The sequence below is a fragment of the Procambarus clarkii genome, chromosome 37 (assembly GCF_040958095.1).
Source record: "Procambarus clarkii isolate CNS0578487 chromosome 37, FALCON_Pclarkii_2.0, whole genome shotgun sequence".
In the NCBI taxonomy this organism is placed as follows: domain Eukaryota; kingdom Metazoa; phylum Arthropoda; class Malacostraca; order Decapoda; family Cambaridae; genus Procambarus; species Procambarus clarkii.
In genome coordinates, this window is record NC_091186.1 from 13,074,524 (window position 1) to 13,102,380 (window position 27,857).

Here is a 27,857-nt window from a genome sequence, read left to right on the forward strand (position 1 = left end):
CTTTAATTTGTGAATGATTACCTTTAAATATGATATACCTTTAAGTTCATATATTTATTTCTAAAAATCATGCAATTTGGAAGAGAGAGTGAAGGGCACACTTTGATAAACATGTTTGTTACAGAGTAAGATATTACAGTGATTATATGTTATACTCAAGTAGAGATAAGTGTTGAAAAAGAGATGAGTTCCAGTTTTTGCCTTAAAATATTAATATATATGGTGGCAGCTTTTACCCACCTGTCTCTCTAAGTCTACCTTTCATCCCGTTTTCTACCTCTCCATTTTCTCTTTCATTAACACAACTCTTCCTCCCTTTCAACAACACCCTTTTACCCCAATGTTGCTTACCTGTTCATTCTTTTCAGTACTTTATTCACTCTCCCCAGTGTTGTACACAGTGTTTCACTCTCCCCAGTGTTCATTCTTGTGCTGTTCAGTGTTTTACCCGTGTGTTGAACACAATGCTTTGTACAATCAGACTGGATATTATTTACTTACAGCCAAATATGTAACATATAATAATAATAATAATAATACTGTAATAATAATAATAATAATAGTAACATAATAACATGGGATCACTGTAATAAAATTCCTTGTTTTCTCTGTCAAATAACATAGCATGCCTTTTTCACAAACATTGTTGCCTGGTCCTCTCTTTGCCAATCACTGAAGACGCGAAAGAGTACTGAGCTCATGTTAACTAATAATTAATATTAATAACCAAGACATTAATGGCCACATAAATTATCAATACATACAATTACTTATCAAATTTATACACCATTTTCAAAGAAGCTATAAATATCGACTCACTTCATTCCAAAATAAGATCTTCTTCAGTGGAGGATCGTGAGAACTCCGTTTGTGTACGTTCTTGGGCTTGTCGACAAAAATATTCACGTTCTCGGAGTATGTACCTTCAGAGAACGGATCCTCATAAGGAAAATTAGAGTCCCCTAAAGCCTTCCAGGCGTTCACGGTTCTGTAAGATAAAGTAATTGAGATGAATGTTTTCCCAACGAATGACTTGAATTATTAATAATTTTGTAACTAGCGTCAAAAATTGTTATTTGCTTAGCTAAACGAACTAGAGGGTTCAGTTCCTGAACCGATTATGTGCGTCTGTAATCCTTTACACCACCGCCCACGGGATGGGTATGGGGTGCATAATAAAGAAAGAAATTGAATTGAATTGAATGACTTGAAGACAACGTCGAATTGTCTGGCATCACTGGGAAATGGTTATTGCTGCTCACAAAGCACACATCTATATTTATATGTAAACACAACAGGATTATTACGTGCCGGGCAATTATTCTATATAATTAGTTTCTGAGGCATCGGCAGGAATGCAATTGAGAGTTAAAATGGCATATTATGTTTCCGAAAGTGATTTATTTTGTTACTAGTGTAACTTATTAATGCTTTTTTCAAAATGATGATTTTCAATGAAATTACATTTTTACTGTGTAAACAGTGAGACAAAGTTTACAATTAATATGCAGTCAAGTATTTAGAAAGCTACAAGGTTTGACTTTCAAATAGTAATATTATTGGCGACTAAACCTGACAATTCTAAACCTAAACAGTTCTTCCTTAACAATACTTAGCAAACAAATTTTGCAGAACTGAGTTTCAACTCCCAACTTTGTCAACTATCAGTTGTCTAATACCGTAAATCACAACCTTTTTTTTTTGTCTAGTTATACCTGCTTTTCCAGTTATGAATGATGGAAATTCTTATTCTCAACTTCATTCTGCTCCCTTAGTACCTTTTATCATTATACAGGAGGGAACCGGAACAGACAACTGCTGACTCCTGTTAGCAGGCCGAGAGCTTATTCCCTTGCCATAGCTCATGTAAGTCTTAACCACTAGTTTTCTCTGGAACACAATCAGCCAATCGGTTAACAACCAGGTACCTTCATTACTGCTGGGTGAACAGGGGCGAACAATTAAGCCTTAGTACCCAGTCCATCCTCCCTGGCCTGGACTCGAAGTGAAACCGAATGCGTTTACACTACACCACCAGGGACTGTCACGTGACTTTATACAAAAGTATTATCTCGTCTCTACGTTATCGAAATCTCAGAGGATTTTATATGTCTGCATCATGTCCACACTATTTCTTCTTCTTTCTCAAGTTGCATTTAATCCTGTGTAACGGGGGAACAGCATATGGCTGGTGTCATATGCTGTAACAATGTTTGAGTAATGCTAAGTATAACGTTTTGAATGCTATGTATACCGTTTTGAATGCTAAGTATACCGTTTTGAATACTAAATATACCGTTTTGAATTATAACGTTTTGAATGCTAAGTATAACGTTTGGATGCTATATATAACGTTTTGAATGCTAAGTATAACGTTTTGAATACTAAGTATAACGTTTTGAATGCTAAGTATAACGTTTTGAATGCTAAGTATAACGTTTTGAATGCTAAATATAGCATTTTAAATGCTAAGTATACCATTTTGAATGCCTTCTTGTGTAGATTCTGACTTGTGTTATCGGTGTTGCCATACTCAGCTGATGTGATTCTCTTTGTGTGGCTCTAAGATAGGTTAGGTGTTATGTCCGCTCCAAGATCATTTTCTCTTATGAGTTCTTTTGGGCTCCTTCCTCTTACCAAGTATTGTCCCACAGGCTGTCTTGATTATGTCCCCCCGTTCTTAGAGACAGTAACATACATCTTGTCGCAGGAAAGAGGACTGGGACAAGTCTAGGTCATGTTAGTTCTCGCCCGGAGAACACTGAGGTGACCTGGCTGACACCACCATGTTGATACCTACACCTGCCTGGCACCACCATGTTGATACCTACACCTGGCTGACACCACCATGTTGATACCTACACCTGGCTGACACCACCATGTTGATACCTACACCTGGCTGGTGCCACCATGTTGATACCAACACCTGGCTGGCACCACCATGTTGATACCTACACCTGGCTGACACCACCATGTTGATACCTACACTTGGCTGGTGCCACCTTGTTGATACCTACACCTGGCTGGCACCACCATGTTGATACCTACACCTGGCTGACACCACCATGTTGATACCTACACCTGGCTGGTGCCACCATGTTGATACCAACACCTGGCTGGCACCACCATGTTGATACCAACACCTGGCTGGCACCACCATGTTGATACCTACACCTGGCTGACACCACCATGTTGATACCTACACCTGGCTGACACCACCATGTTGATACCTACACCTGGCTGGCACCACCATGTTGATACCTACACCTGGCTGGTGCCACCATGTTGATACCTACACCTGGCTAGCACCACCATGTTGATACCTACACCTGGCTGGCGCCACCATGTTGATACCTACACCTGGCTGGTGCCACCATGTTGATACCTACACCTGGCTGGCACCACCATGTTGATACCTACACCTGGCTGGCGCCACCATGTTGATACCTACACCTGGCTGGCACCACCATGTTGATACCTACACCTGGCTGGCACCACCATGTTGATACCTACACCTGGCTGGTGCCACCATGTTGATACCTACACCTGGCTGGTGCCACCATGTTGATACCTACACCTGGCTGGCGCCACCATGTTGATACCTACACCTGGCTGGTGCCACCATGTTGATACCTACACCTGGCTGGCACCACCATGTTGATACCTACACCTGGCTGGCGCCACCATGTTGATACCTACACCTGGCTGGCGCCACCATGTTGATACCTACACCTGGCTGGCACCACCATGTTGATACCTACACCTGGCTGGCGCCACCATGTTGATACCTACACCTGGCTGGCGCCACCACAGTGCTACCACCTCCAGAACCATTGAGACATTAGAAAGAATTTTGTCAATGTCAGAATAGTTAACAGGTGGAATGCATTAGGCAGTGATGTGGTGGAGGCTGACTCCATACACAGTTTCAGGTGTAGATATGATAGAGCCCAGTAGGCTCAGGAACCTGTACACCAGTTGATTGACAGTTGAGAGGCGGGACCAAAGAGCCAGAGCTCAGCCCCCACAAGCACAACTAGGCGAGTACAATACAAACACCTACACTAGGATGGTGCCATATAGAATAGCAAAAAAGTGCAAAATACTGAGTAAAAAATCGTGAGTAGAATAAGTGTATTGATGTGAGACTAAACTATCCATTACTTACCTTGAACTTGTATTCATGATTACTGATGGTAGCAGGTCTACATTCCATGCACTTATATTGGTGGCTTGTAAACCCAATAAAAGGTTTACTCGGTACGACAAAAGTCTTGAGAAGATTTCAGAGTAGAAGAGATGAGTGAGGATGGTCGCCAGGCACAACGTGACCAGTACACTGTGAAACACAGCGAAACACATATTACACCTTTTGTCTCGACCTCTGCCAGGGATTTATTAATATATTAAGACTGTAAACTCAGCCAGGGATTTATTAATATATTAAGACTATAAACTCTACCAGGAATTTATTAATATACTAAGACTGTCAACTCGGCCAGGAATTTATTAATATACTAAGACTAAACTACCAGGAATTTATTAATATATTAAGACTGTAAACTCTGCCAAGAATTTATTAATATATTAAGACTGTCAACTCGGCCAGGAATTTATAAATTCGTAATATTCATGAGAAACATTTGGGTATATGCAAGACACGTGATACATGAGGAAAGCGAGGCAAGTAAGACACATGGAGCACACATGACACACATGTAGAGGAAAACTGATTCGTGGGATTTAGTCATTAAGCAATTTATATTAATGTATATAGTACTTTATTTCATACGTTAATTTATTTATTTCGATAGCAGACTGTATGATGTTTAAAGTGAACTGTATGCTTTTTATCTCCACAAGTCGTTTCCTACACATCCAAATTCAAATTCAAATTCAAATTTTCAAATTCAATTTTTTTTATTCGGGTAAAAGTACACACATATATGATGAGTTACAAACATAATGTTGGATTTATAGATAGAGCTAGTGTTGGGATTGAGTTCTAGAGATGTTGGAGGTAGCATGTTTGGAGCAAATGCTTTTTTGTTTATGATCTTGTTAATAATATTTCATGTACCTGATAATTGTTAGAACAGACCATAAACCCCTGCTAGGATTGTTTGGCAGAGGTAAGCAGATTCCAGTTAATGCCAATGTTAGAATTCAAAGATGGGCATTACTACTCTCTCAGTTTGAGTATGATTTAGAGTTTAAGCCAGGCAAGGATAATGTAGTAGCTGATGCATTAAGTAGATTGCCTGTGACAGAAGAATTAAATTCCAGTATTCCAGTGGAGAATGTTAACCTGGTGGAATCTATGTCTTTTGAGGATATTTCATTCCAGACTATTAGGAAGGTTACTGGTAGAGATCCCAAATTAAGTCTGTTGATGAAATATGTCAAATATGGTTGGAATGATAATTAATTATTGTCAGAGTATGCTGCAGTTAAGGCTGACCTTGGTATTCACCAGGATGTACTCTTGTATAGGAATAGAGTGGTGGTGCCTGGGGAACTGAGATGTAAGATTTTGGAACAGCTGCATGTAGGCCATAATGGCATAAATGCTATGAAAGCAGAAGCTAGAAGTTGGGTTTGGTGGCCAAAAATAGACCAGGATATTGCTGAGGTAACAAAAAATTGTCATATTTGCTTTAAGAATTATCAGAAACCACAGGCCCCAGTACTTTCTTGGCCATGTACTGGAAAACCCTGGTCTAGACTTCATGTAGATTATGCGGGACCTATGGATAACAAATATTACCTAGTGGTGGTGGATTCATACACAAAATTTCTGGATGTGCATGTGTGTAATTCCACCACATCATCTGTAACTTGTGAATTACTAAGGAAAACATTTTGTAATTTTGGATTGCCAGACATAATTGTCTCAGACAATGCTCCTTATTTTGTTTGTGGAAATGGAGGATTTTTTTTCGGAAAAATGGTATTAAACATGTAACACCTGCCCCCTATAATCCTTCTTCAAATGGTCTAGCAGAGAGAGCAGTGAGATCCTTGAAAGAAGGGTTAAAGCGGTTTACGGAAGGTACTATTAATACAAGGCTTTGTAGATTTTTATATAATCAAAGGAAAACTGTTCATTCTACTACTGGTAAATCTCCTTCTGAATTACTGTTTAATAGGCACTTTAAAGTGCACATGGAAGCAGTAAAGACAGATCCCAATAAAGAGAAATCGGTAACTAGCTTGGCCAGTCAGTTGGCTCAGGGAAAGGAATTGTTGTTTAATGAGGGGGATGCAGTATATGCAAGGAATTTTGGAAGTGGAAAGCCCTGGGTGGAAGGAAAAATTTGGGAAGTCCTGGGCCGAGGAACTTCAATGTACAAGTGCAGAGTTTTGGGAACATTAATTGGAAAAGGCATGCAGATCAGCTCATGCCAAGGTTCACAGGGAATTTTGAAGACCCTTCGGGTGGGGGTGGGGCAACTAGTGATGCCCATCCTGATAATGAAGGGGTGGCAGCACCCCTTCATTATCACCCCTTCATAAGGTTAAATCCCACCCTTGATAGGGTCAGCACAAGAATGAATAATGTATGTACTACTAACTAGCTCAAGCCTAGTTGTAAGAATTTCTACCTAAGAAACTACAAATTTGTTTAGTCTGCATTTGTGCCAAATTCAGCACAATCACAGCCTAAATTCCTACCTAATAAAGGTTGGCATAGATTAATTTTTGGTGCAGTGATGTGAATATATAGTTGTGCTGTATTTTTGGGTTTTTTAGATTTTATAGTTTATATAAGTGTGCACTTGCACACACAGGTGAAACTACAATTATGTACAATTAATTTGGCTTGCCAGCCACAACCTTTTATGGTGATTGATTGTGTTGATCAATTTGTCAACTACATGTGACCTAGACTCATCTGACAGGTGTACACCATCTCTTGCCAGGTTTTGTCTGTATGGTCTGGCTGTAAATTGAATGTAAGTGGCATCCAATCGTACTACTCTCTTCCTCAGCCTAAAGTTTATATATTTGGCAGCTCTTTGGTAATATTCTGGATTCACTCCCCAACGATTATTATTGCTCAGTTGGCGAGGTTCCACCAATGTGAACACTACTGAACTACTAATGAGTTTAAATGAGGAAATTATTGTTTTAAGGTGATTAATTACCTCAGCTGGGTGTCGAGTAGGATGGATGTCATTACCACCTAAATAAATAATAGTTAGATGGTGAGGCCACTCTAACGCAGGTGTTAGTGTGGAATTAGTATAGAAGTTATGAGCTGTTGCTCCTGGTGACCTGGAGATTCTTACCTCAGTGTGAGGTATAGGTCTGAGTGTTGTGGGCAATTGACTGTGTCCCACGAGTGCTACTTTATACATGAGGTATAAACAGCAAATAAATTGGTGTGAATTAGGCTAACCTATGTGGTACACTGCCAGTAGTCACAATTAATAAATGTGGTTAGTTTAACCTACTTCACACGGTGATTAGTTATTACCAATTAGTATACATCCGGTTCGATAAGGACCATAATGTGGGATATCTGGGGCTTGACTCATATATTCAATTATTTACTTATTGGATTTAATAAATCGAAGGACCACCCACTTTTGAGAAAAGAGGGAAAACTAATAGAAGTGATCATTAGAATAACACTAGAGAACCAGTGTCTATAGATAATCATTAAAAGAATAATCACTTGAAATAATGAATGGACTGTATTATTAATTAATTAAAGTCAGAGCCTCAAAGACCTACATTGGGGGGGGGTATTTCTAGAAATTCATATATATCCAGGAACCAGTGTGGTTCGCCACCAGTTCATTGTTGAGAAATGATATAACAAATCTAAACTACTATAGATTCAAAATATGAGAACTCAAATTGTGAATATTAAAGATCATGAATTACTGAGCAACAGTCAGAGCAAAACACATTAATTACCAATCATCATTTCTGGTAACAATCTATTCAGTGCAAAGATTCTACAGGAATTATATAAGAATCAATAATCATATTAAATAAATTTGTACGAAAAAATGTCTTAGTTTAAGACGATTTCTGTAACATCATTTCGTCATTCGTCCTCGTGGTCACAGGATCTCCACAAAGAAAGGACTCGAGGTGAATATCACGAATGATGAGAAACAACTTGATGACTCCTCGTATACACGCTGAAATCAGAGAAATTTAAGTAGCATTTGAATAGGCTACGTTTTATTTTCAATATTCATGAAAACGGAGGAAATTGTCGAAATTTTACTAACGTTGTATATTGGGTATCCTCGCTATATGACGACAGACTACTCACAAATATACAATCTAGGATGATGCATCAAACGAGAAACATATACTTAACATGAGTGTATTAAATACTGAGGTCTGCCGAAACCGCATCAGCCAGTCCCTGACGTCCACTGCTGTGTATGTGTTATTACGGGTCTTGGCTTCAATTGTTGACGCGTTATTAACTGGCTGGGCACTATAGAACACGTGGATAAGTAATTATTAACTGTTGACCGAGTATCAGCGTAATTCTTGCCGATAAATTCCCCAGTCACTACCACGTGTCTCGCCACTCTTCACGCCAGGGATGCCTTCTCTCGCACAATGGCGTCGCCGCCTCCCTCAACCCGTCTCTCGCATTCACCACAGAAATTATTAATCACGAATAATTCTTTTCCTCGCAATTATGGATGTAATACGTTAATGAGAACAGGGTTGCAATTATAGGGATTTAAATATTATCATTCTCGTTTTATGGTGTCAAACGAGAAATGGAGAAGATTTTATTTTCTCCATGACATTCGTACATAACAGAAAGGACTGCTACTACATAACAATTTTAGTTAATAACTCTCGGTTTCAGATTATTGGGAGTTATATTATCCGTAAGTAATTATTACATGGAATACTGATCATTTTAGAGAACCACATTCAATTCTCTAACCCATTGGTAATAAATGTGTCTAACTGGACATTATCTGACGCAATGTTGCTACTCGATTTCATGAGAATTCTAGCATTAATACGCAGATGCAATGGTTAATTTATGTTGACACTACCGTTAGTGAAATTAGTAACTACTGTAGTTAGTATATAATGATAATGATTTATTATAATACAATAGTAGTTTATTAGCGTTGGAAATTTCCAACAGGGACACTAAAGCCCCGAAATCATCTCAAGATAACCTCAAGATAGTATATACAATACCTAAACTAATACGCATAGCAATTCGGGCCACATTCTGGCGGGGTGGGGGAAGGGGGTTATAATTTATATATATATATATATATATATATATATATATATATATATATATATATATATATATATGTCATACTTAGTTGCCAGAACGCACTTCTCAGCCTACTATGCAAGGCCCGATTTGCCTAATAAGCCAAGTTTTCCTGAATTAATATATTTTCTCTAATTTTTTTCTTATGAAATGATAAAGCTACCCATTTCATTATGTATGAGGTCAATTTTTTTTTATTGGAGTTAAAATTAACGTAGATATATGACCGAACCTAACCAACCCTACCTAACCTAACCTAACCTAACCTATCTTTATAGGTTAGGTAGCCAAAAAAGTTAGGTTAGGTTAGGTAGTCGAAAAAACATTAATTCATGAAAACTTGGCTTATTATGCAAATCGGGCCTTGCATAGTAGGCTGAGAAGTGCGTTCTGGCTACTAGGTACGACATATATATATATATTATATATATATATATATATATATATATATATATATATATATATATATATATATATATATATATATATATATATATATATATATATATATATATATTAGTCTATCAATCGAAATTATTGATTGGTAGACTTTCACGACAATATTACTAGGTGTTAAGACTACAAAAGATTAGTTAATATATGGGGGAGCCTTAAATAATTGATGTGGCCTTGTCAACCAGATATGAACACGAATGACCACAGACAAATGCTCCTTGGAGGTGATGCTGGTATCATCTCGTGTTAACTGTTGTACCAGGTAGTTGATATTAATTCTTCTTCCCCTTCAATTTCACCTGTCAAGAGGCAAACACAATAATAATCGTAACCTATATATAATTAACAGCTATATCAGGGGGAAACTATTTTAATTTGTTAGATAAGATTTAATTTCTAATCTACTGGTGTATACCAGTATATATACCTTAATCTACCTGATATTACTTAGGTAGATAATTAAGTGCATTCAAGGGAAATGTTTTTATGATGTTTACAGGCCAGAGACGGCGTTTTTTAAGAGGAATTGCCTATATTATAGCTGGTAAATTTAATGGTGACATATATGTGGCAATAATGTCCCCGTTTTCTTCCGAGCAAATTTCCACTGCAGCTTTATTTTGTATGAATTTATTTGTATGTTCAAAACAGCAGCAATATTATCTGCCTATTGTATTAAACGTTAGTAAATTGTGTCGGTTTTTCCGACAACACCTGAGACATTTAAGACATATGAGAGACACTCTTGATACACATGAGACACATTATACATGCATGAAATACATAACACATGTGCAACACAATTGTGACAAGAAACACACATGCGACACGATATAAAAATGAAACACGTGAGACACATGTGACACAGATGAGACACATGTGAGACAGAGATCCTACACACACATGAGATACTGTGCTTAATAACATGTGTTTAATAACATAACACACATGTGCTTAATAACTCACTAGTTTATCAGCTATCTTATCCTCTCAGAGTAGGAGAGCCATAAATGTATGTACTCACCTAGTTGTGCTTGCGGGGGGTTGAGCTTTGGTTCTTTGGTCCCGCCTCTCAACCGTCAATCAACTGGTGTATAGGTTCCTGAGCCTACTGGGCTCTATCATATGTACATTTGAAACTGTGTGTGGAGTCAGCCTCCACCACATCACTGCCTAATGCATTCCATGTGTTAACTACTCTGACACTGAAAAAGTTCTTTCTAGCGTCCCTGTGGCTCATGTGGGTACTACGTTTCCACCTGTGTCATGTGTACGCATGTGTGTGTATATATGGGTATGTATGTATATAAGTATATATGTTCTTAAATATGACCGAAAAATAAGATTAATAATTCTAACACGAATTTTCTCAATATTTCTTATGTTTCTTTTTACTGTCGATGGTAATTGAAAAATCACCCAAATGCGAGTATAAGTAAGACGGATTAGATGTTTATTGTTAGTATAAGAATAACTCTGTTTAGTGTTTTCAGGTTACAGTTGTGTGTGTGTAAACTAAAGTCTTTGAAAATGTAATAAGTTATTACGAAACGCGTTCAAGCGTCACGTCAGACTAGAAATAAAAATGAATTTTGGAGAATTGATTTTTCAATTACCATCGACAGTAAAAAGAAACATAAGAAATATTGAGAAAATTCGTGTTAGAATTATTAATCTTACTTTTTCGGTCATATTTAACAACATATGTTTATATGTTTACAAGAAAGACTGCTACCAAAATATACTAATATGTATATGTGTGTGTATGTATATGTATAAAAGTATATGTGGCTGATCAGATAAAGCTGATCAGAATTTCATTTCACCTTTGTAAATGCACATTAATGACACTATATAAAGAACACATCGACCACTCTATGTAGGCCAGACGTAACTCTGTATATCCATGTATTTATGTCTGTAGGTTAGATTAGCATTTTAAAAGCACTACAATCACCTTCTGTGGTTGATTGTTCAATAAATACCTGAACTATATGTTTAACAGATCTCTCACCCTGTCCATGGAGGACAGAAGAAAATGTATATATGCTGGTTAGCATTATAAATGTCTGGCCACGTCTGTGGTAGAAAAAAAATAATAATAATAATATTAAAACAAAACACATGAGATACGTGTGACACACATGATGCGAGACACAGAACACACAAAAATACATACACGTACGTCACATACAATACACTCATGAGACACGCACGCACACACACACACACACACACACACACACACACACACACACACACACACACACACACACACACACACACACACACATATGCGAGCAAACGCGAGGCTGGCTAACATCAGAACAGTCTTTAGGAACCTGTGTAAGGAATCATTCAGAACCTTGTACACCACATATGTAAGACCATTCCTGGAGTATGCGGCCCCAGCAAGGAGCCCGTACCTTGTCAAGCACAAGACGAAGCTGGAAAAAGTCCAAAGGTATGCCACTAGACTAGTCCCAGAACTAAGAGGCATGAGTTACGAGGAAAGGCTGCGTGAGATGCACCTCACGACACTGGAAGACAGAAGAGTAAGGGGAGACATGATCACTACTTATAGAATTCTCAGAGGAATTCACAGGGTAGATAAGGATAAACTTTTTAACACGGGTGGTACGCGAACAAGCGGACACAGATGGAGACTGAGTATCCAAATGAGCCACAGGGACGTAAGAAAGAACTTTTTCAGTGTCAGAGTAGTTAACAGGTGGAATACATTAGGCAGTGATGTGGTGGAGGCTGACTCCATACACAGTTTCAAATGTAGATATGATAGAGCCCAGTAGGCTCAGGAATCTGTACACCTGTTGATTGACAGTTGAGAGGCGGCACTAATGAGCCAGAACTCAACCCCCCCGCAAGCACAACTAGGCGAGTACACACACATGAGACAAACGTGACACATATGACTCCAAACCCTTAAAGGTGACAAGTCTCAAGACAGCTGACCTGTTCCACACTTACTGTTTATAGGTCAAGGTCATCCTCTCGTCTCACGAGGAACCTGCAACACGTGGGAAACTGTCATTATGTGAATTTACCTGAGAGCCACCAACACTCTAGTGGCCTCGACGAGGACAGGCAGCCGGCGGCTTGTCAAATGTCCCATTCCCCCCCCCCCCCCCCCCATCCATTTGTTCTGATGGTGCAGCTGGATTTTTAAAATTCAGCACTGTTTTGGCATTTAAGGCTTCGGCGGGTAGGCGGTTCCACGGGTTTATAACCCTGTGGGTGAAAAAGACCACATCTGAAGATGTGGTCTCCATGCCTGGACACAATGATCCAGGCGGGGCCGCACCAGAGACTTATACAGTTGAATCACTACTTTCTTTTCATGAAGTCAAAGGTCTGGTTAGCCGTCACAAGTGAAATTGTCGTTAACCGGTGAAAGTAACACTGGCTGTTAACGACCACAAGTAACACTTCGGCATAGGAGGAACAAGTAACTCTTCGGATTAAGACGGATGTATATTGGGGGGAGGGGATTATCAGGGGAAAGCGCCAAGCCATTACGACTGTATAGCACTTGGAAGGGATCAGGATAAGGATTTGGGATTCAGGTTCAAGATCAAGTATGTTTATTGAGACAATAAAAAATACATCTCAAAGGGATAGAGTAGCTTAGGCTATTTCTACCCCCCAGGATTTGGGATGGGACAGAGGGAAGGAATGGTGCCCAGCAACCACTTGGACGGTCGGGGATTGAACACCGACCTGCATGAAGCGAGACCGTCGCTCTATCCTCCACCCCCAAGTGGTTGGGCACCTCAAAATATAACATTCTACACCAGAAACAGCAAGTAAAAATGGGCCAAAAACAAATAAGTGGTTGACGTGGCAAGCTTGCCATGGGAGGCCATCTTTCTCCTATTGTCCGGGTGAACTCCGTGGGATTGGAGTTCATTGGTCGTGCTGGATATGTGGACATTGAAATGGTTATGTGCAACATGCTCCGTGTTCCTGTGATGGCCGTCTACGGTGTTGAGCTGGTAACTGCCCACTGGGTTGTTATCAAGTTTGTGCTGGAGGAGTACCGTGACTTCCTCCGTCGTTCCGAGGGACGTTCGTTGCCGTTGCCGGGTGGTGCCGGCTCTGTGTCCATCTCGGACCGTAGTGGTGCACTGACTTATGTAAGTGTGTATGGGGCGCCCCTGGAGTTTCCCGAGGACCTCCTCCAACGTTACTTTCGTATGGGGCGGTCGTCAGTGTGCGGGTGAACACGCTCTCCTCAGGGCGGTATGCGGGTAGGCGGACGAATATTTGCACCTTGGGGATGCGCCTGCGGTCGGATATTCCATCTTCGGTCCGGCTTATGGGGTTCTATGTTCGGGTGTACTATGCCCGGCAACCCCGTACCTGTTTCAGGTGTGGCTTGATGGGGCATCAGGCTGCCGGGTGCATTGCGGCTCCGGTTGCTCCCATCAACTTGTTCTGAGTAGAGGATTTCCCGCCGCTCCCTCTGGAGGAGGACTCCGGGGGTGAGGAGGTGAACGTCCCGCTAGCTGATGAGGCTCCCCCGGCGTCGCCCGACGTTTCCCCGGTTGTCGCTGACCTTCCTCCGGGTGTTGCGGTGCCGTCGGATGTTACTCCTGTTCCTGTCTCTGGCCCTGCTGCTCCCGTGGACCTTCCTGGTACTCCCTGTGGCACGTCGTCGTCTGCTTCCTTGTCTTCGGCTGCTGGACCTGGCCCTGCAGCCTCATCTTGGGTCCCTACTGTGCTGGGTGCTGGGGTGCCTCCTGCTGTGTGTGGTCCGGTTACCCCTGTGGTAGAGGCTGCTGCCGTTCTGCGTCGGGCGTCGGTTCGTCCGGCTAGTGGTGCCCGTGTTTTTGGGTCCGCTTCCGGCTCTGACGATATCCGGCCGGAGCCCAAGCGTTCCAGGCGTTCGTCTACTGCCTGGGCCGATGTTGGGAACTTCAGTGACTGTGGGTCTTCAGGTGTTGACGGCGTGGATCCGGATGCGTCGTTGTCTCGGCGGGTGGTGGTGGCGGAGGTTCATGTGCCTGCTGGTGCTGATGCCCGTGTCTCGGGTGTGCCTTCTGTTCCTTCCCCGCCAGGGAGCTCTCTGCAGTCGGGTGTGGTGGCTTCCGCTGCCAGGGATGGTGTGGATGCTGGTGCTGGGCGCGGCCTGGTAGTGACTTTACGAAAGGATGCGCGCCGCCCTGGTTCCCTGCAGTCGTCTGGTGGTGTGCCCGTGGCCGCTGGTGCCCCTGTGGTGGTGCCCTCTGAACGGCTCTCTCCTGTGGGGTTGCGACTTGAGGCTCTGGAGGTCGTGGTTGCCGAGATCCTGCTGTCTGAAAGGCCGGAGAGCTTTCTTGATGGGCGGGTTCCCGGTATATGGAGTAGGGTGGCGGTAACTCGCCTCCGGAGTGACACCGTCTGGGTTCCCTGTTTGCAGGTGTTTGTTGCCGGGGTTCCGGATACCATGGCGTCCCTGGTGGACGGTCGAGACTCTTGGGGGAGATGGCTGCTTTGGGAGGCGTTCCATGTGCGGTTTCCTCGGGCCTTGTTCCCGGGCAAATATGTCAGTTGATTTCATGTTCCTGTAGTGTTGTGTGCCCCTATGGCCTTTTGTTTGCCCTATTGTATTTTGTGCACGTGCCTCTCCCTTTCTTTGTTGCGAGGCCGGTGTTTTGGTGAGGGCGTTTTTATTCATGTATTTGCTTTTGTGTTGTTATTTTGCCATGTGTGTTCTATTTATGCATTGCTAGACTGTGTTGTGCGATTTCCTTGTTCTATTTCATGATGTCCTTTATGATGTGTTTTGTTCTCGGTCCTTCAGGCCTTCAGGTTTGTTCTCGGTCCTTCAGGTTTGTTTGTTGTTGTGTGTGTTCCTATGTTTTGTTTTCTTGTTGCGTGGATTGTTTGTTTCTTATTATTGTATATTTTGGCCTCTCCCTTTGTTTGTTGCGAGGCCGTTGGTTTGGTGTGAGTGTTTTTAGTTATGTCTTGTTTCTGTGAATGTACCTTGCACTGGTGGTTTATTATTGCATTACATGTTGTGCTTGTTTGTTATTTTTGTTTTGTTTGTTGTTTATTGTGCTTTTCTTGTTATGTTTCATGTTATACATCTTGATGTTTGTTTTGTTGTATACTGTTATGTTTTATAATGTTACTGTGCTTGCTTGTTTTGGCATTGTTTTCTCTTTTGATGTATTCTCTTGCATGTCTCGTGTTTGTACCTTGTTGTCCTGTGCTGTTCGGCCCTTCTGGCCGCTGGGTTATTATTTTGTTTTGTTTTGTTATGTTTTCTAATGTACTTTTATTGTTTTTATTGTATTTAAATTGAATGTGTTACATGTAAAGATAAAAATAAAAAAAAATAAAACTTGGACGGTCGGGGATTGAACACCGACCTGCATGAAGCGAGACCGTCGCTCTATCCTCCACCCCAAGTGGTTGGGCACCTCCAAATATAACATTCTACACCAGAAACAGCAAGTAAAAATGGGCCAAAAACAAATAAGTAACATATGTTTGGATGGAACAAGTAAATGCCTCTTTTTTTTTGGTTAGCGAAAGCAAGAAACAATGAGAATTAAGGAAAAGCAGCAACACAGAAGGAAACATTTTCATCCACACTTCCGTGGAAATGTACATAGCGGTTGGGCACCATTCCTTTCCCCCGTCCCATCCCAAATCCTTAACCTGATCCCTTCCAAGTGATAAATAGTCGTAATGGCTTGACGCTTTTCCCCGATAGTTCCTTTCCTTCATTCGTTGACAATATATATATAAATTTATAGCCTCTGGTGCAAGTGTAGGGACCCATAGCCTCGGAGAAGAAAATAAAGAGTACTCAGAGAAGACCTTGTGGATCCTCACTGAACACTTTGATATTTTCCTCTCCTACCACCCCTATTCTTTTGGTATGTGTGTATATTTATCTAACTTTATTTGAAAATGTCATTACACACAAAAAAGTTAAATATATATTTATCCTCCAATTTATATATGGGCGTTGATCACTCTAATTCCTCTGAGGTTCAGGAGAGCAAGTCAGGGAAAAGTCGAAAACTCCAGCTTGGCAGCAGCAGTAATTGCTTCTGGAGTCTTTCCCTATTAAGACCACTCAATAGCCCGGTCGATGGCGCTTCGGCCTCACACACGCCTGAGGGGGGTCAGGCCCCTGTTCGAGTCTCTTCGAGCCCAGGTGAATTAAACAGAAGGAAAACTCAGTATTCCGGGAAAAAAGGGAAAAGATCTGGAAGTAACTCAAGTATTGGGAAACTGGAACAATTAATACGGGGCTAAGTAGCATTAATAAGTTATAACTGAAGGAACGATGGTAAGTGTAGAGAGAGAGAGACAGATGAAAATATCACAAGCAACACTTTTAAGATTTTAAGAGTCACCACAAGTGTAAATCACCGGAACTGTGATTTACACTGATATATCGCGTCATTGTGATTTACACTGATATATCGCGTCATTGTGATTTACACTGATATATCGCGCCATTATAATTTACATTGATATATCGCGCCATTGTAATTTACATTGATATATCACGCCATTGTAATTTACATTGCGATCACTCAGAAATGCGTAAGGATTAAAGAACAATAAATACGGAACGAAGCACAAAATAGAATAACACGCGCAAAACAAAAATAAAAAACAGGTGAAGGCTTGAATACGCAGCGTAGAGTTAATTAAGAAACAGCAATAAGCAGTATTGCGTAGTGCTGTTTCTTAATATCCAGCTTCACACCACTGGGAAGGGTCACTGGGAAGGGTGTGAAGGGTCACTGGGAAGGGTGGGAAGGGTCACTGGGAAGGGTGGGAAGGGTCACTGGGAAGGGTGGGAAGGGTCACTGGGAAGGGTGGGAAGGGTCACTGGGAAGGATGTGAAGGGTCACTGGGAAGGGTGGGAAGGGTCACTGGGAAGGGTGGGAAGGGTCACTAGGAAGGGTGGGAAGGGTCACTGGGAAGGGTGGGAAGGGTCACTGGGAAGGGTGTGAAGGATCACTGGGAAGGGTGTGAAGGATCACTGGGAAGGGTGAGAAGGATCACTGGGAAGGGTGAGAAGGATCACTGGGAAGGGTGAGAAGGATCACTGGGAAGGGTGAGAAGGATCACTGGGAAGGGTGGGAAGGATCACTGGGAAGGGTGTGAAGGATCACTGGGAAGGGTGTGAAGGATCACTGGGAAGGGTGAGAAGGAGCACTGGGAAGGGTGAGAAGGATCACTGGGAAGGGTGAGAAGGATCACTGGGAAGGGTGAGAAGGATCACTGGGAAGGGTGAGAAGGATCACTGGGAAGGGTGAGAAGGATCACTGGGAAGGGTGGGAAGGATCACTGGGAAGGATCACTGGGAAGGGTGTGAAGGATCACTGGGAAGGGTGAGAAGGATCACTGGGAAGGGTGTGAAGGATCACTGGGAAGGGTGTGAAGGATCACTGGGAAGGGTGTGAAGGATCACTGGGAAGGGTGGGAAGGATCACTGGGAAGGGTGTGAAGGATCACTGGGAAGGATGGGAAGGATCACTGGGAAGGGTGAGAAGGATCACTGGGAAGGGTGTGAAGGATCACTGGGAAGGGTGTGAAGGATCACTGGGAAGGGTGTGAAGGATCACTGGGAAGGGTGGGAAGGATCACTGGGAAGGGTGTGAAGGATCACTGGGAAGGGTGGGAAGGATCACTGGGAAGGGTGAGAAGGATCACTGGGAAGGGTGGGAAGGATCACTGGGAAGGGTGAGAAGGATCACTGGGAAGGGTGGGAAGGATCACTGGGAAGGGTGTGAAGGATCACTGGGAAGGGTGTGAAGGATCACTGGGATGGGTGAGAAGGATCACTGGGAAGGGTGGGAAGGATCACTGGGAAGGGTGTGAAGGATCACTGGGAAGGGTGTGAAGGATCACTGGGAAGGGTGTGAAGGATCACTGGGATGGGTGAGAAGGATCACTGGGAAGGGTGTGAAGGATCACTGGGAAGGGTGTGAAGGATCACTGGGAAGGGTGGGAAGGGTGAGAAGGATCACTGGGAAGGGTGGGAAGGATCACTGGGAAGGGTGTGAAGGATCACTGGGAAGGGTGTGAAGGATCACTGGGAAGGGTGTGAAGGATCACTGGGATGGGTGAGAAGGATCACTGGGAAGGGTGTGAAGGATCACTGGGAAGGGTGGGAAGGATCACTGGGAAGGGTGGGAAGGGTGAGAAGGATCACTGGGAAGGGTGGGAAGGATCACTGGGAAGGGTGAGAAGGATCACTGGGAAGGGTGGGAAGGATCACTGGGAAGGGTGGGAAGGATCACTGGGAAGGGTGTGAAGGATCACTGGGAAGGGTGTGAAGGATCACTGGGATGGGTGAGAAGGATCACTGGGAAGGGTGGGAAGGATCACTGGGAAGGGTGGGAAGGATCACTGGGAAGGGTGTGAAGGATCACTGGGAAGGGTGTGAAGGATCACTGGGATGGGTGAGAAGGATCACTGGGAAGGGTGTGAAGGATCACTGGGAAGGGTGTGAAGGATCACTGGGAAGGGTGGGAAGGGTGAGAAGGATCACTGGGAAGCGGTGGGAAGGATCACTGGGAAGGGTGAGAAGGATCACTGGGAAGGGTGGGAAGGATCACTGGGAAGGGTGTGAAGGATCACTGGGAAGGGTGTGAAGGATCACTGGGATGGGTGAGAAGGATCACTGGGAAGGGTGGGAAGGATCACTGGGAAGGGTGTGAAGGATCACTGGGAAGGGTGTGAAGGATCACTGGGAAGGGTGTGAAGGATCACTGGGAAGGGTGTGAAGGATCACTGGGATGGGTGAGAAGGATCACTGGGAAGGGTGTGAAGGATCACTGGGAAGGGTGTGAAGGATCACTGGGAAGGGTGAGAAGGATCACTGGGAAGGGTGAGAAGGATCACTGGGAAGGGTGTGAAGGATTACTGGGAAGGGTGGGAAGGGTGAGAAGGATCACTGGGAAGGGTGGGAAGGATCACTGGGAAGGGTGGGAAGGGTGAGAAGGATCACTTGGAAGGGTGTGAAGGATCACTGGGAAGGGTGGGAAGGGTGTGAAGGATCACTGGGAAGGGTGGGAAGGGTGAGAAGGATCACTGGGAAGGGTGGGAAGGATCACTGGGAAGGATCACTGGGAAGAGTGAGAAGGATCACTGGGAAGGGTGGGAAGGATCACTGGGAAGGATCACTGGGAAGGGTGGGAAGGATCACTGGGAAGGGTGTGAAGGATCACTGGGAAGGGTGTGAAGGATCACTGGGAAGGGTGGGAAGGGTGAGAAGGATCACTGGGAAGGGTGTGAAGGATCACTGGGAAGGATCACTGGGAAGGGTGAGAAGGATCACTGGGAAGGGTGTGAAGGATCACTGGGAAGGATCACTGGGAAGGGTGAGAAGGATCACTGGGAAGGGTAGGAAGGATCACTGGGAAGGGTGGGAAGGATCACTGGGAAGGGTGAGAAGGATCACTGGGAAGGGTGGGAAGGATCACTGGGAAGGGTGGGAAGGATCACTGGGAAGGGTGTGAAGGATCACTGGGAAGGGTGGGAAGGATCACTGGGAAGGGTGAGAAGGATCACTGGGAAGGGTGGGAAGGATCACTGGGAAGGGTGTGAAGGATCACTGGGAAGGGTGTGAAGGATCACTGGGAAGGGTGTGAAGGATCACTGGGAAGGGTGTGAAGGATCACTGGGAAGGATCACTGGGAAGGGTGAGAAGGATCACTGGGAAGGGTGGGAAGGATCACTGGGAAGGATCACTGGGAAGGGTGGGAAGGATCACTGGGAAGGGTGTGAAGGATCACTGGGAAGGGTGTGAAGGATCACTGGGAAGGGTGTGAAGGATCACTGGGATGGGTGAGAAGGATCACTAGGAAGGGTGGGAAGGATCACTGGGAAGGGTGGGAAGGATCACTGGGAAGGGTGTGAAGGATCACTGGGAAGGGTGGGAAGGATCACTGGGAAGGGTGTGAAGGATCACTGGGAAGGATCACTGGGAAGGGTGTGAAGGATCACTGGGAAGGGTGGGAAGGATCACTGGGAAGGGTGTGAAGGATCACTGGGAAGGGTGGGAAGGATCACTGGGAAGGGTGTGAAGGATCACTGGGAAGGGTGTGAAGGATCACTGGGAAGGGTGTGAAGGATCACTGGGAAGGGTGGGAAGGGTAGCTACGTGGAGGTCTTGCCTGCATGCTAACTGGACTATCTCTGCTCTCATCAGTCGCCTGACACCTAACACCTGCCATAACTACAGTACTTTTTTATTATGCCACACCTGTATCCCCCCCACACCTTCAACACACATGTGTGTTACCTCACCCCTTCCCCAATACACTAACCCCCCTAAACGCACACGAGGCCACCTCATAGAGGTAGCACACGTGCAACAACACACAGTTGATTGACAGTTGAGAGGCGGAACCAAACACACACATATGCAACATACAATGTGAGTGTGAGTGTGAGGGTGAGTGTGAGTGTGAGTGTGAGGTTCATCCTCATAGTTCCCACATGATAGGGAGCTATTAGGATGAAATTAGATTCTTTTTTATTTGACTTTTGAGAAAGGTATAGGTTGGACAATTTTTTAATTCATCAGGGAGGGAGTTGCATAGACTCATGGGTCCTTTTATGTGCATGGAGTGTTTGCCCAGATTTAGTCTGACTCTGGGGATATCAAAGAGTGTTTTTGTTTCTGGTGTGGTGCTCATGGGTTCTATAACACCTATGAAGGATGTGATAGAACTCGTGACACTAGCTTGGGACTAGAACCGAGGAACAAAGTTTTGTACAGTGTAGATAGCGCATGAGAATGTGTAGAGTGAGTGTATGTTTAGCGAGTTAAGGGACTTAAACAGTGGGGCTGAGTGTTGTCTGAAGACAGAGTTTGTTATTGTTCTGACAACGGATTTTTGCTGGGTGATGATGGGCTTGAGGTAATTTGCAGTGGTTGAACCCCATGCACAGATAGCATATGTAAGATGGGGGGGGTAGATGGGCGCGTAGTATAATGAGAGGAGAGCAGAATTAGGAACATAATTCCTGATTTTAGAAAGTATACCAACAGTTTTGTTTAATACTTTTTTGGCTATGTGCCGTGTGTGTGTGGGAGCTGAACTTTAGTTTCTTATCAGTGTATAAGCCAATGATCTCTCCGTCATTTTTATTGGTAATGTTATCGCTTTTTTTACAGTCAAAGCTTCGCTTGACTATTTATATGTTTGGTAGACTATTTTTACTGCCTCTCCCACCTGTTGTTCAACTTGCGGTAAATTGATGATGATCGACTTGATCATCATCAATTTACTTGATTGTCATTCTCATCACAATCGACTTGAGAATAGTCCAGGACGGACTGGGAGAAACCTTTCCCCATGCCAGGAATACACGTTGGTATATAGACGGTAAAGGGAACAGGGCAGGACCTACTGCTTAAGCAGGAGATTACCGTAACAAACGGTAATTACCGTAAATTAACGGTAAGTAGGTGGGAGAGATTACCTCTCCCACCTACTCTACCCTTCACCACCTACTCTACCCTTCACCACCTACTCTACCCTTCACCACCTACTCTACCCTTCACCACCTACTCTACCCTTCACCACCTACTCTACCCTTCACCACCTACTCTACCCTTCACCACCTACTCTACCCTTCACCACCTACTCTGCCCTTCACCTCCTACTCTGCCCTTCACCACCTACTCTGCCCTTCACCTCCTACTCTACCCTTCACCACCTACTCTACCCTTCACCACCTACTCTACCCTTCACCACCTACTCTACCCTTCACCACCTACTCTACCCTTCACCACCTACTCTACCCTTCACCACCTTCCCCCAACCACTTGGGCTGGACGGTAGAGCGACGGTCTCGCTTCTTGCAAGGTCGGCATTCAATCCCCGACCGTCCAAGTGGTTGGGCATCATTCCTTTCCCTCTGTCCCATCCCAAATCCTTATCCTGACCCCCTTCCCAGTGCTATATAGTCGTAATGGCTTGGCGCTTTCTCATGATAGTTCCCTTCCCTACCCTTCACTTTCCCTACCCTTCACTTTCCCTACCCTTCACCACCTTCCTTACCCTTCACCACCTTCCTTACCCTTTATTACTGTAACTGTCTTTAAACTACAAATAATACGGTAGATAAACCATTATGAGGATGGAATCTGGTATTGAGCAAGATTGGGAATTGATAACATTTACAATATCATGCAAAGAGTGGGAGGTATTGTGACGACCCCGGCCCGCCCACGGCCCGCCCACGGCCCGCCACGACCCGTCCACGACCATTCCCGGAGAACCACCAGTCACTCAAAGTTTAGTGACACCGTCTGAGTGAATAACCAGAGTGAGCGACCTGAGTGAGTGACCTGAGTGAATAACCTGAGTGAGTAACCTAAGTGAGGCTCGAGCCGTCTGATGGCCTCTAACCACACAAAGAAACAATGACATTCTTTTTTTTTTTGGTAAACAGATTTTCTCAACCACTTACGGAACCCGTGCATCTTCCAATAATCATGGTGGATTCGTTTGCCTTTGCTAAATGTAAACAAAATAGCCAAAATGTAAACAATCTTAAGTGCTTGGTGAAGCCTGGCCTTGAGTACCTCTGTTGTTGTTGATGTTTTAGCTTTAGGTACTCGGGGCTATGGCGATCCCGTGCTGGACCTCTGCTATTGGCGGTATATAGGAAGCCTGTAGCACTGTAGTCTACGTCGTCAACTCACAACCCAAGGGTTCCGGGTACAATCCCCGGGCACGACAGAGGCGGTTGGGCAGGTTTTCCTTCTTTACCTGATGCTCCCTGGTCAGTAGAGCATGACACAGGCTGCCATCAGCAGCGGGACACATGGTCAGTAGAGCATGACACAGGCTGCCACCAGCAGCGGGACACATGGTCAGTAGAGCATGACACAGGCTACCACCAGCAGCGGGACACATGGTCAGTAGAGCATGACACAGGCTACCATCAGCAGCGGGACACATGGTCAGTAGAGCATGACACAGGCTACCATCAACAGCGGGACACATGGTCAGTAGAGCATGACACAGGCTACCATCAGCAGCGGACACATGACCACCAAGATGGCGGCGCACCACAGGATAAGTATGACCAGTGCGATGCCCAGCAAGAAATATCCCGCTCTGTTCACCAGCTGGCGTCGTCTGTCCTGCTGCGCTTTGCGCTTTGCCTCCTTTTCTTTCAACTTGATATTTATCTCCTTCTGCATTCTCTTTTTCTCTTGTTTCTTCTCTTTCTTCAACTTCTTCATCCGCTTTTCTCTCTCCTTCCGCGCCTTGTCAATCTCCTTCTGCTCCTTTTCAATCTGCTTCTTCAGCTGTTTTTCTCTATCCTTCCGCGCCTTATAAATCTCCTTCCGCGCCTTGTCAATCTCCTCCTGGTACTTGTCAATCTCCTTCTTCAGCTGCTCATCTCTCTCCTTAAAGTCCTCCATTTGGGGGGTAACTGGGACACTGTGGGTGGAGGTGTCCGGCGGCGGCGGAGGGGCTCCCTTGCACCACCGGTGCTGAAGCAGCGAGTAATGCTGTTGTCCCTGAGCGACGGGCCTCGAGCCATCCTTCACCTGCCGGGGGGCCGAGCTCCCACTCGTCGACGACACCACCGGACTCTCCAGGTCCACTATGTCCTCGTCCTCCAGGGCCTGAGAGAGTAGAAGGCAGGCAAAGACCACCAATGCGGCCTTTATGATGTTACTCCAGGAGGTCCCGGCCGTCTGATGCGGGGCGCCGGTGGAGAGGAGCCAGGCGGAGCGCGAGAGGTCGTACAGGTGGGGGAGAGTACCGGCGAGGGGTATCCAGGTCCAGAGGGACCTGACGTGGCAGAGACTCTGGTACCCCAGCAGGTTCCAAAAGGCGTTGGCCCAAGTGTGCGCCAGGCGCTCTTCCGCCTGACGCAGCACCACACACACCACCTCCAAACTCACCCACAACACTAACAATATACTTATGGCAGGTCTCATGGTAAACTATTTACTATAAACCATAAAAAATACGCCAAAACTTGATTTAAATTTTACAATTTATCCATATACTTACAACAAAAAACGGAGATATTTTGAAGATAAACTATTAATGGGTGAATCTAACAACACAAGCAGGAGAACCATTTCTTAACCTGGTTTATGTCCCACCCATAACTTGTGACGTGATCACCAAGAACACTGACACACTAAATGACATCAGTGAAGCAGGGAGAGTGAAAGAGTACATTCGTCGACCTTGAGGTGCTAGTCAGTGGGGCTAGTTGAGCGTTGTGGACTTCACTCTTGGAAGGTGCTAGCCAGTGGGGCTAGTTGAGCGTTGTGGACTTCACTCTTGGAAGGTGCTAGCCAGTGGGGCTAGTTGAGCGTTGTGGACTTCACTCTTGGAAGGTGCTAGCCAGTGGGGCTAGTTGAGCGTTGTGTACTTCACTCTTGGAAGGTGCTAGCCAGTGGGGCTAGTTGAGCGTTGTGAACTTCACTCTTGGAAGGTGCTAGCCAGTGGAGCTAGTTGAGTGCTGTGGACTTCACTGATTTAGCTTGTAACGCACGTTTATGTTACGTTGTTGAGTAGATTAGATACACAGTGTGTAGTGGGTTTTCATATATATTTAGTAGTCTTGGATATAGCAGTGTCGTGGACGTTCAGACGGAGCTTGGAGCAGAGCAGAGAGCTGAGTGAGGCCGGAGTCGCGGAGCTCTATGTGGGAGAGCGTGCCGGCTCGATGGGGAATTGTAAGTGTCTAAACTTGATGGGGAAACGAGAGCGTTGTAGCTCGATGCGGTCCAAGTCTGCTGTCGGCTCAGTGTCGAAGCTGTAGCGTCTTGGGGTTGATTAGAACTGCATACGCCGAGTGCTACATTCTTGACTGTGGAAATTGTACTCTTGGAAAATTACCTATGGAGGAGAAACCTATGGAGTTTACCCTCACGACAGGGGGAAGACGGCCGCCCATCGCAAAAGCGCCACGTCCACACCACCAGGAACAGCAGGGAGGGTAGAGACACCCACACCCCCTGCCGGCAAAAACGGCAACCACCCCAAACTACCGGAGCGATCAGGCGACACGTCCTCACTGCACGGCAGCTCAGGAGCAACTCATGCTAGCTGAGTTGGTAGCAATACTGGTAGCACTCAAAATTATTGACAACACTGAAGTAGACAGTTTAATTATTTCCGACTCTCTTTCCTCACTACGAGCAATAAACAGTTTCCAATCGAGTAATAATATGCTTGTCTTGGAAGCTAGACATAGATATATAAGAATACTTAGCAAGAGAGTAAATATAAAAATGTTGTGGATTCCTTGTCATATTGGTCTGCAGGAACATGATAAAGTTGACGCCCTTGCTAAGGCTGCAGTAAATAAAGACAGTATTGAACGGAATCTTGAGTTATCAAATAGTTCCCTTAAAAGTGTCATTAGACGAGAACTCCTGGATGAATTTGAAGAAAGTAGAACAGTGCAAACTGGAACTAGCAGGTCCATTGTTTATCACAATGAAATGTGTGAAGTAAAACAAGTGTATGGGGCAAGTAACAAAGTCAGTAGACTAACAGACGTTGTCACAGCTCGTATAAGACTTGGCTACAAGTACCTGGCAGTTCGGCTTGTATAGGGATCTAGATGAAGTGAAGTGTAATGTGTGTGGACAAAGACAGGGGCACACACTCCAACGCTATATATTGGACTGTAGTAAAATTGAGCCATTTAGGGATAAATCTAAGATCACTCTGTGTGATATGGCAATCTATCTTATTACCAAGGATAAAATACCTGAAATCCTTGCACTGTATCGATATTTTGCTTCCAATAGATAAACGACATAGGAGATTAAGAAACAAGTAGTGTATTGTGAAGACTAAAAATAAACAGCAGCTCCCTAATGACTCTAATATCTCAATTGTTCAAACAATTCTGTATTAGCGATAAGACCTACCTTCAATGTATAATGACTTACTGTAAATATATAGCTCTTGAAATAGAACATTCTCTGTAACTATAAGGTGGGAAGGATAGATGAAATTGTTTACATAATAATCTAAGATGAGGTCTGATAAAAACCTTGTGCGCCCTCTGTAATGCTTTTTGCGCTGCCGCTCACAGGATGAGTATGGCGTGCACAATAAACTAGCCGCCTTTGGCGGCAACAATAAAAAACGCCAGTGCCATATGTGTTTGAGCATATATTTTTGGCACACCGGCATATATGTTTGAGATTAATGTAGCATGCTGGTGTGTGGCTGTATGAGATATTTTAGTTATTGCATGTTTATTCATGTGTGGGGAGACAGTGGCGTCTCATGGGGGGATGACCATATATGGATGTTCCAATAATGTGTGCAGTGCATCAGCCTAGCGTCACTGAATCACCCCTGTAAATATTCCAGTTTCTTGTATGTACATATTTCTTTAATTACACTTTAGCAATGTTATATGCATATTAGTATAGTTATAATTATGTTCTTAAGTATTACTCTCAGACAGCAGAGTATCTGAGAGTATTCTTGTGTGTATTCAATGGGTAACTTGTAGACACCATACCGTGCATGTTCTTGCCACGTTAGTCGCGTGTGTTTTTTTGTTGTTGTTGTTGTTGTTTTTTTGCAGGGATATTCCTGCGCGGGCTCTAAGCCTCTGGCTGGTCCACTAAGTGTTGCTTGTTTCTGTTTGACTTGGGCGGAGTATGAGTATTTATGACTCGTATAGTCGCTTCAGTAAGATTTTGCCATATGTGTTTAACAACTTCTTCTGCTCTGTTGAATCTAAATTGAAATCTTAATGGGTTTGTAACTGTGCACTGTGTTAAATAATGTTCCAGTGGTCTGTCGGACATTTCACCACAGTGCTGACATTTCCTCTCATCTTCCGGAACCTGTAAGCCTATTTCCCATGCACATGGGTATCCAAGCCTGATGCGATGTAAGTGTACTTCTGTTGCTCTACTGCTTCCTTTCATCAAACTAAGTGGTTCGTAGTTGGTTGAAGTCTTGTACTAACCCGCAGATCCTGATGTTGCAACTGCTGTGTTGTGGTCAATGTACATCTTTTGCATTGCTCTGTTTCTAATTACTTTCTTAATTTGTGATAGACTCTGTTGTATGTAAATGTCTACATTTCTTCTCTTAGTTGCAAGTTTTGCAGC

The 27,857-nt window shown here is 44.1% G+C and overlaps 1 protein-coding gene across 2 annotated transcripts in view; it reads right to left on the minus strand.

The window, feature by feature from the left end:
* Nucleotides 1–25,816, minus strand: part of LOC138372041 (alpha-(1,3)-fucosyltransferase C-like) — a 42,566-nt gene extending 16,750 nt beyond the window's left edge. Inside the window, exons 1-4 of one of the 2 annotated variants that reach the window (XM_069337150.1) lie at nucleotides 25,761–25,816; nucleotides 12,728–12,767; nucleotides 4,169–4,339; nucleotides 820–988 (exon numbers count right to left, since the gene is read on the minus strand). In XM_069337150.1, the coding sequence (XP_069193251.1) occupies nucleotides 820–988; nucleotides 4,169–4,339; nucleotides 12,728–12,747 (360 nt within the window). In that variant the 5' untranslated portion in view covers nucleotides 12,748–12,767; nucleotides 25,761–25,816. Of the gene's footprint in view, nucleotides 1–819; nucleotides 989–4,168; nucleotides 4,340–12,727; nucleotides 12,768–25,608; nucleotides 25,718–25,760 lie in introns of those variants that run through there. The other variant, XM_069337151.1, reaches the window with a different exon arrangement.
* Between the last annotated feature and the right edge of the window lie 2,041 nt (nucleotides 25,817–27,857).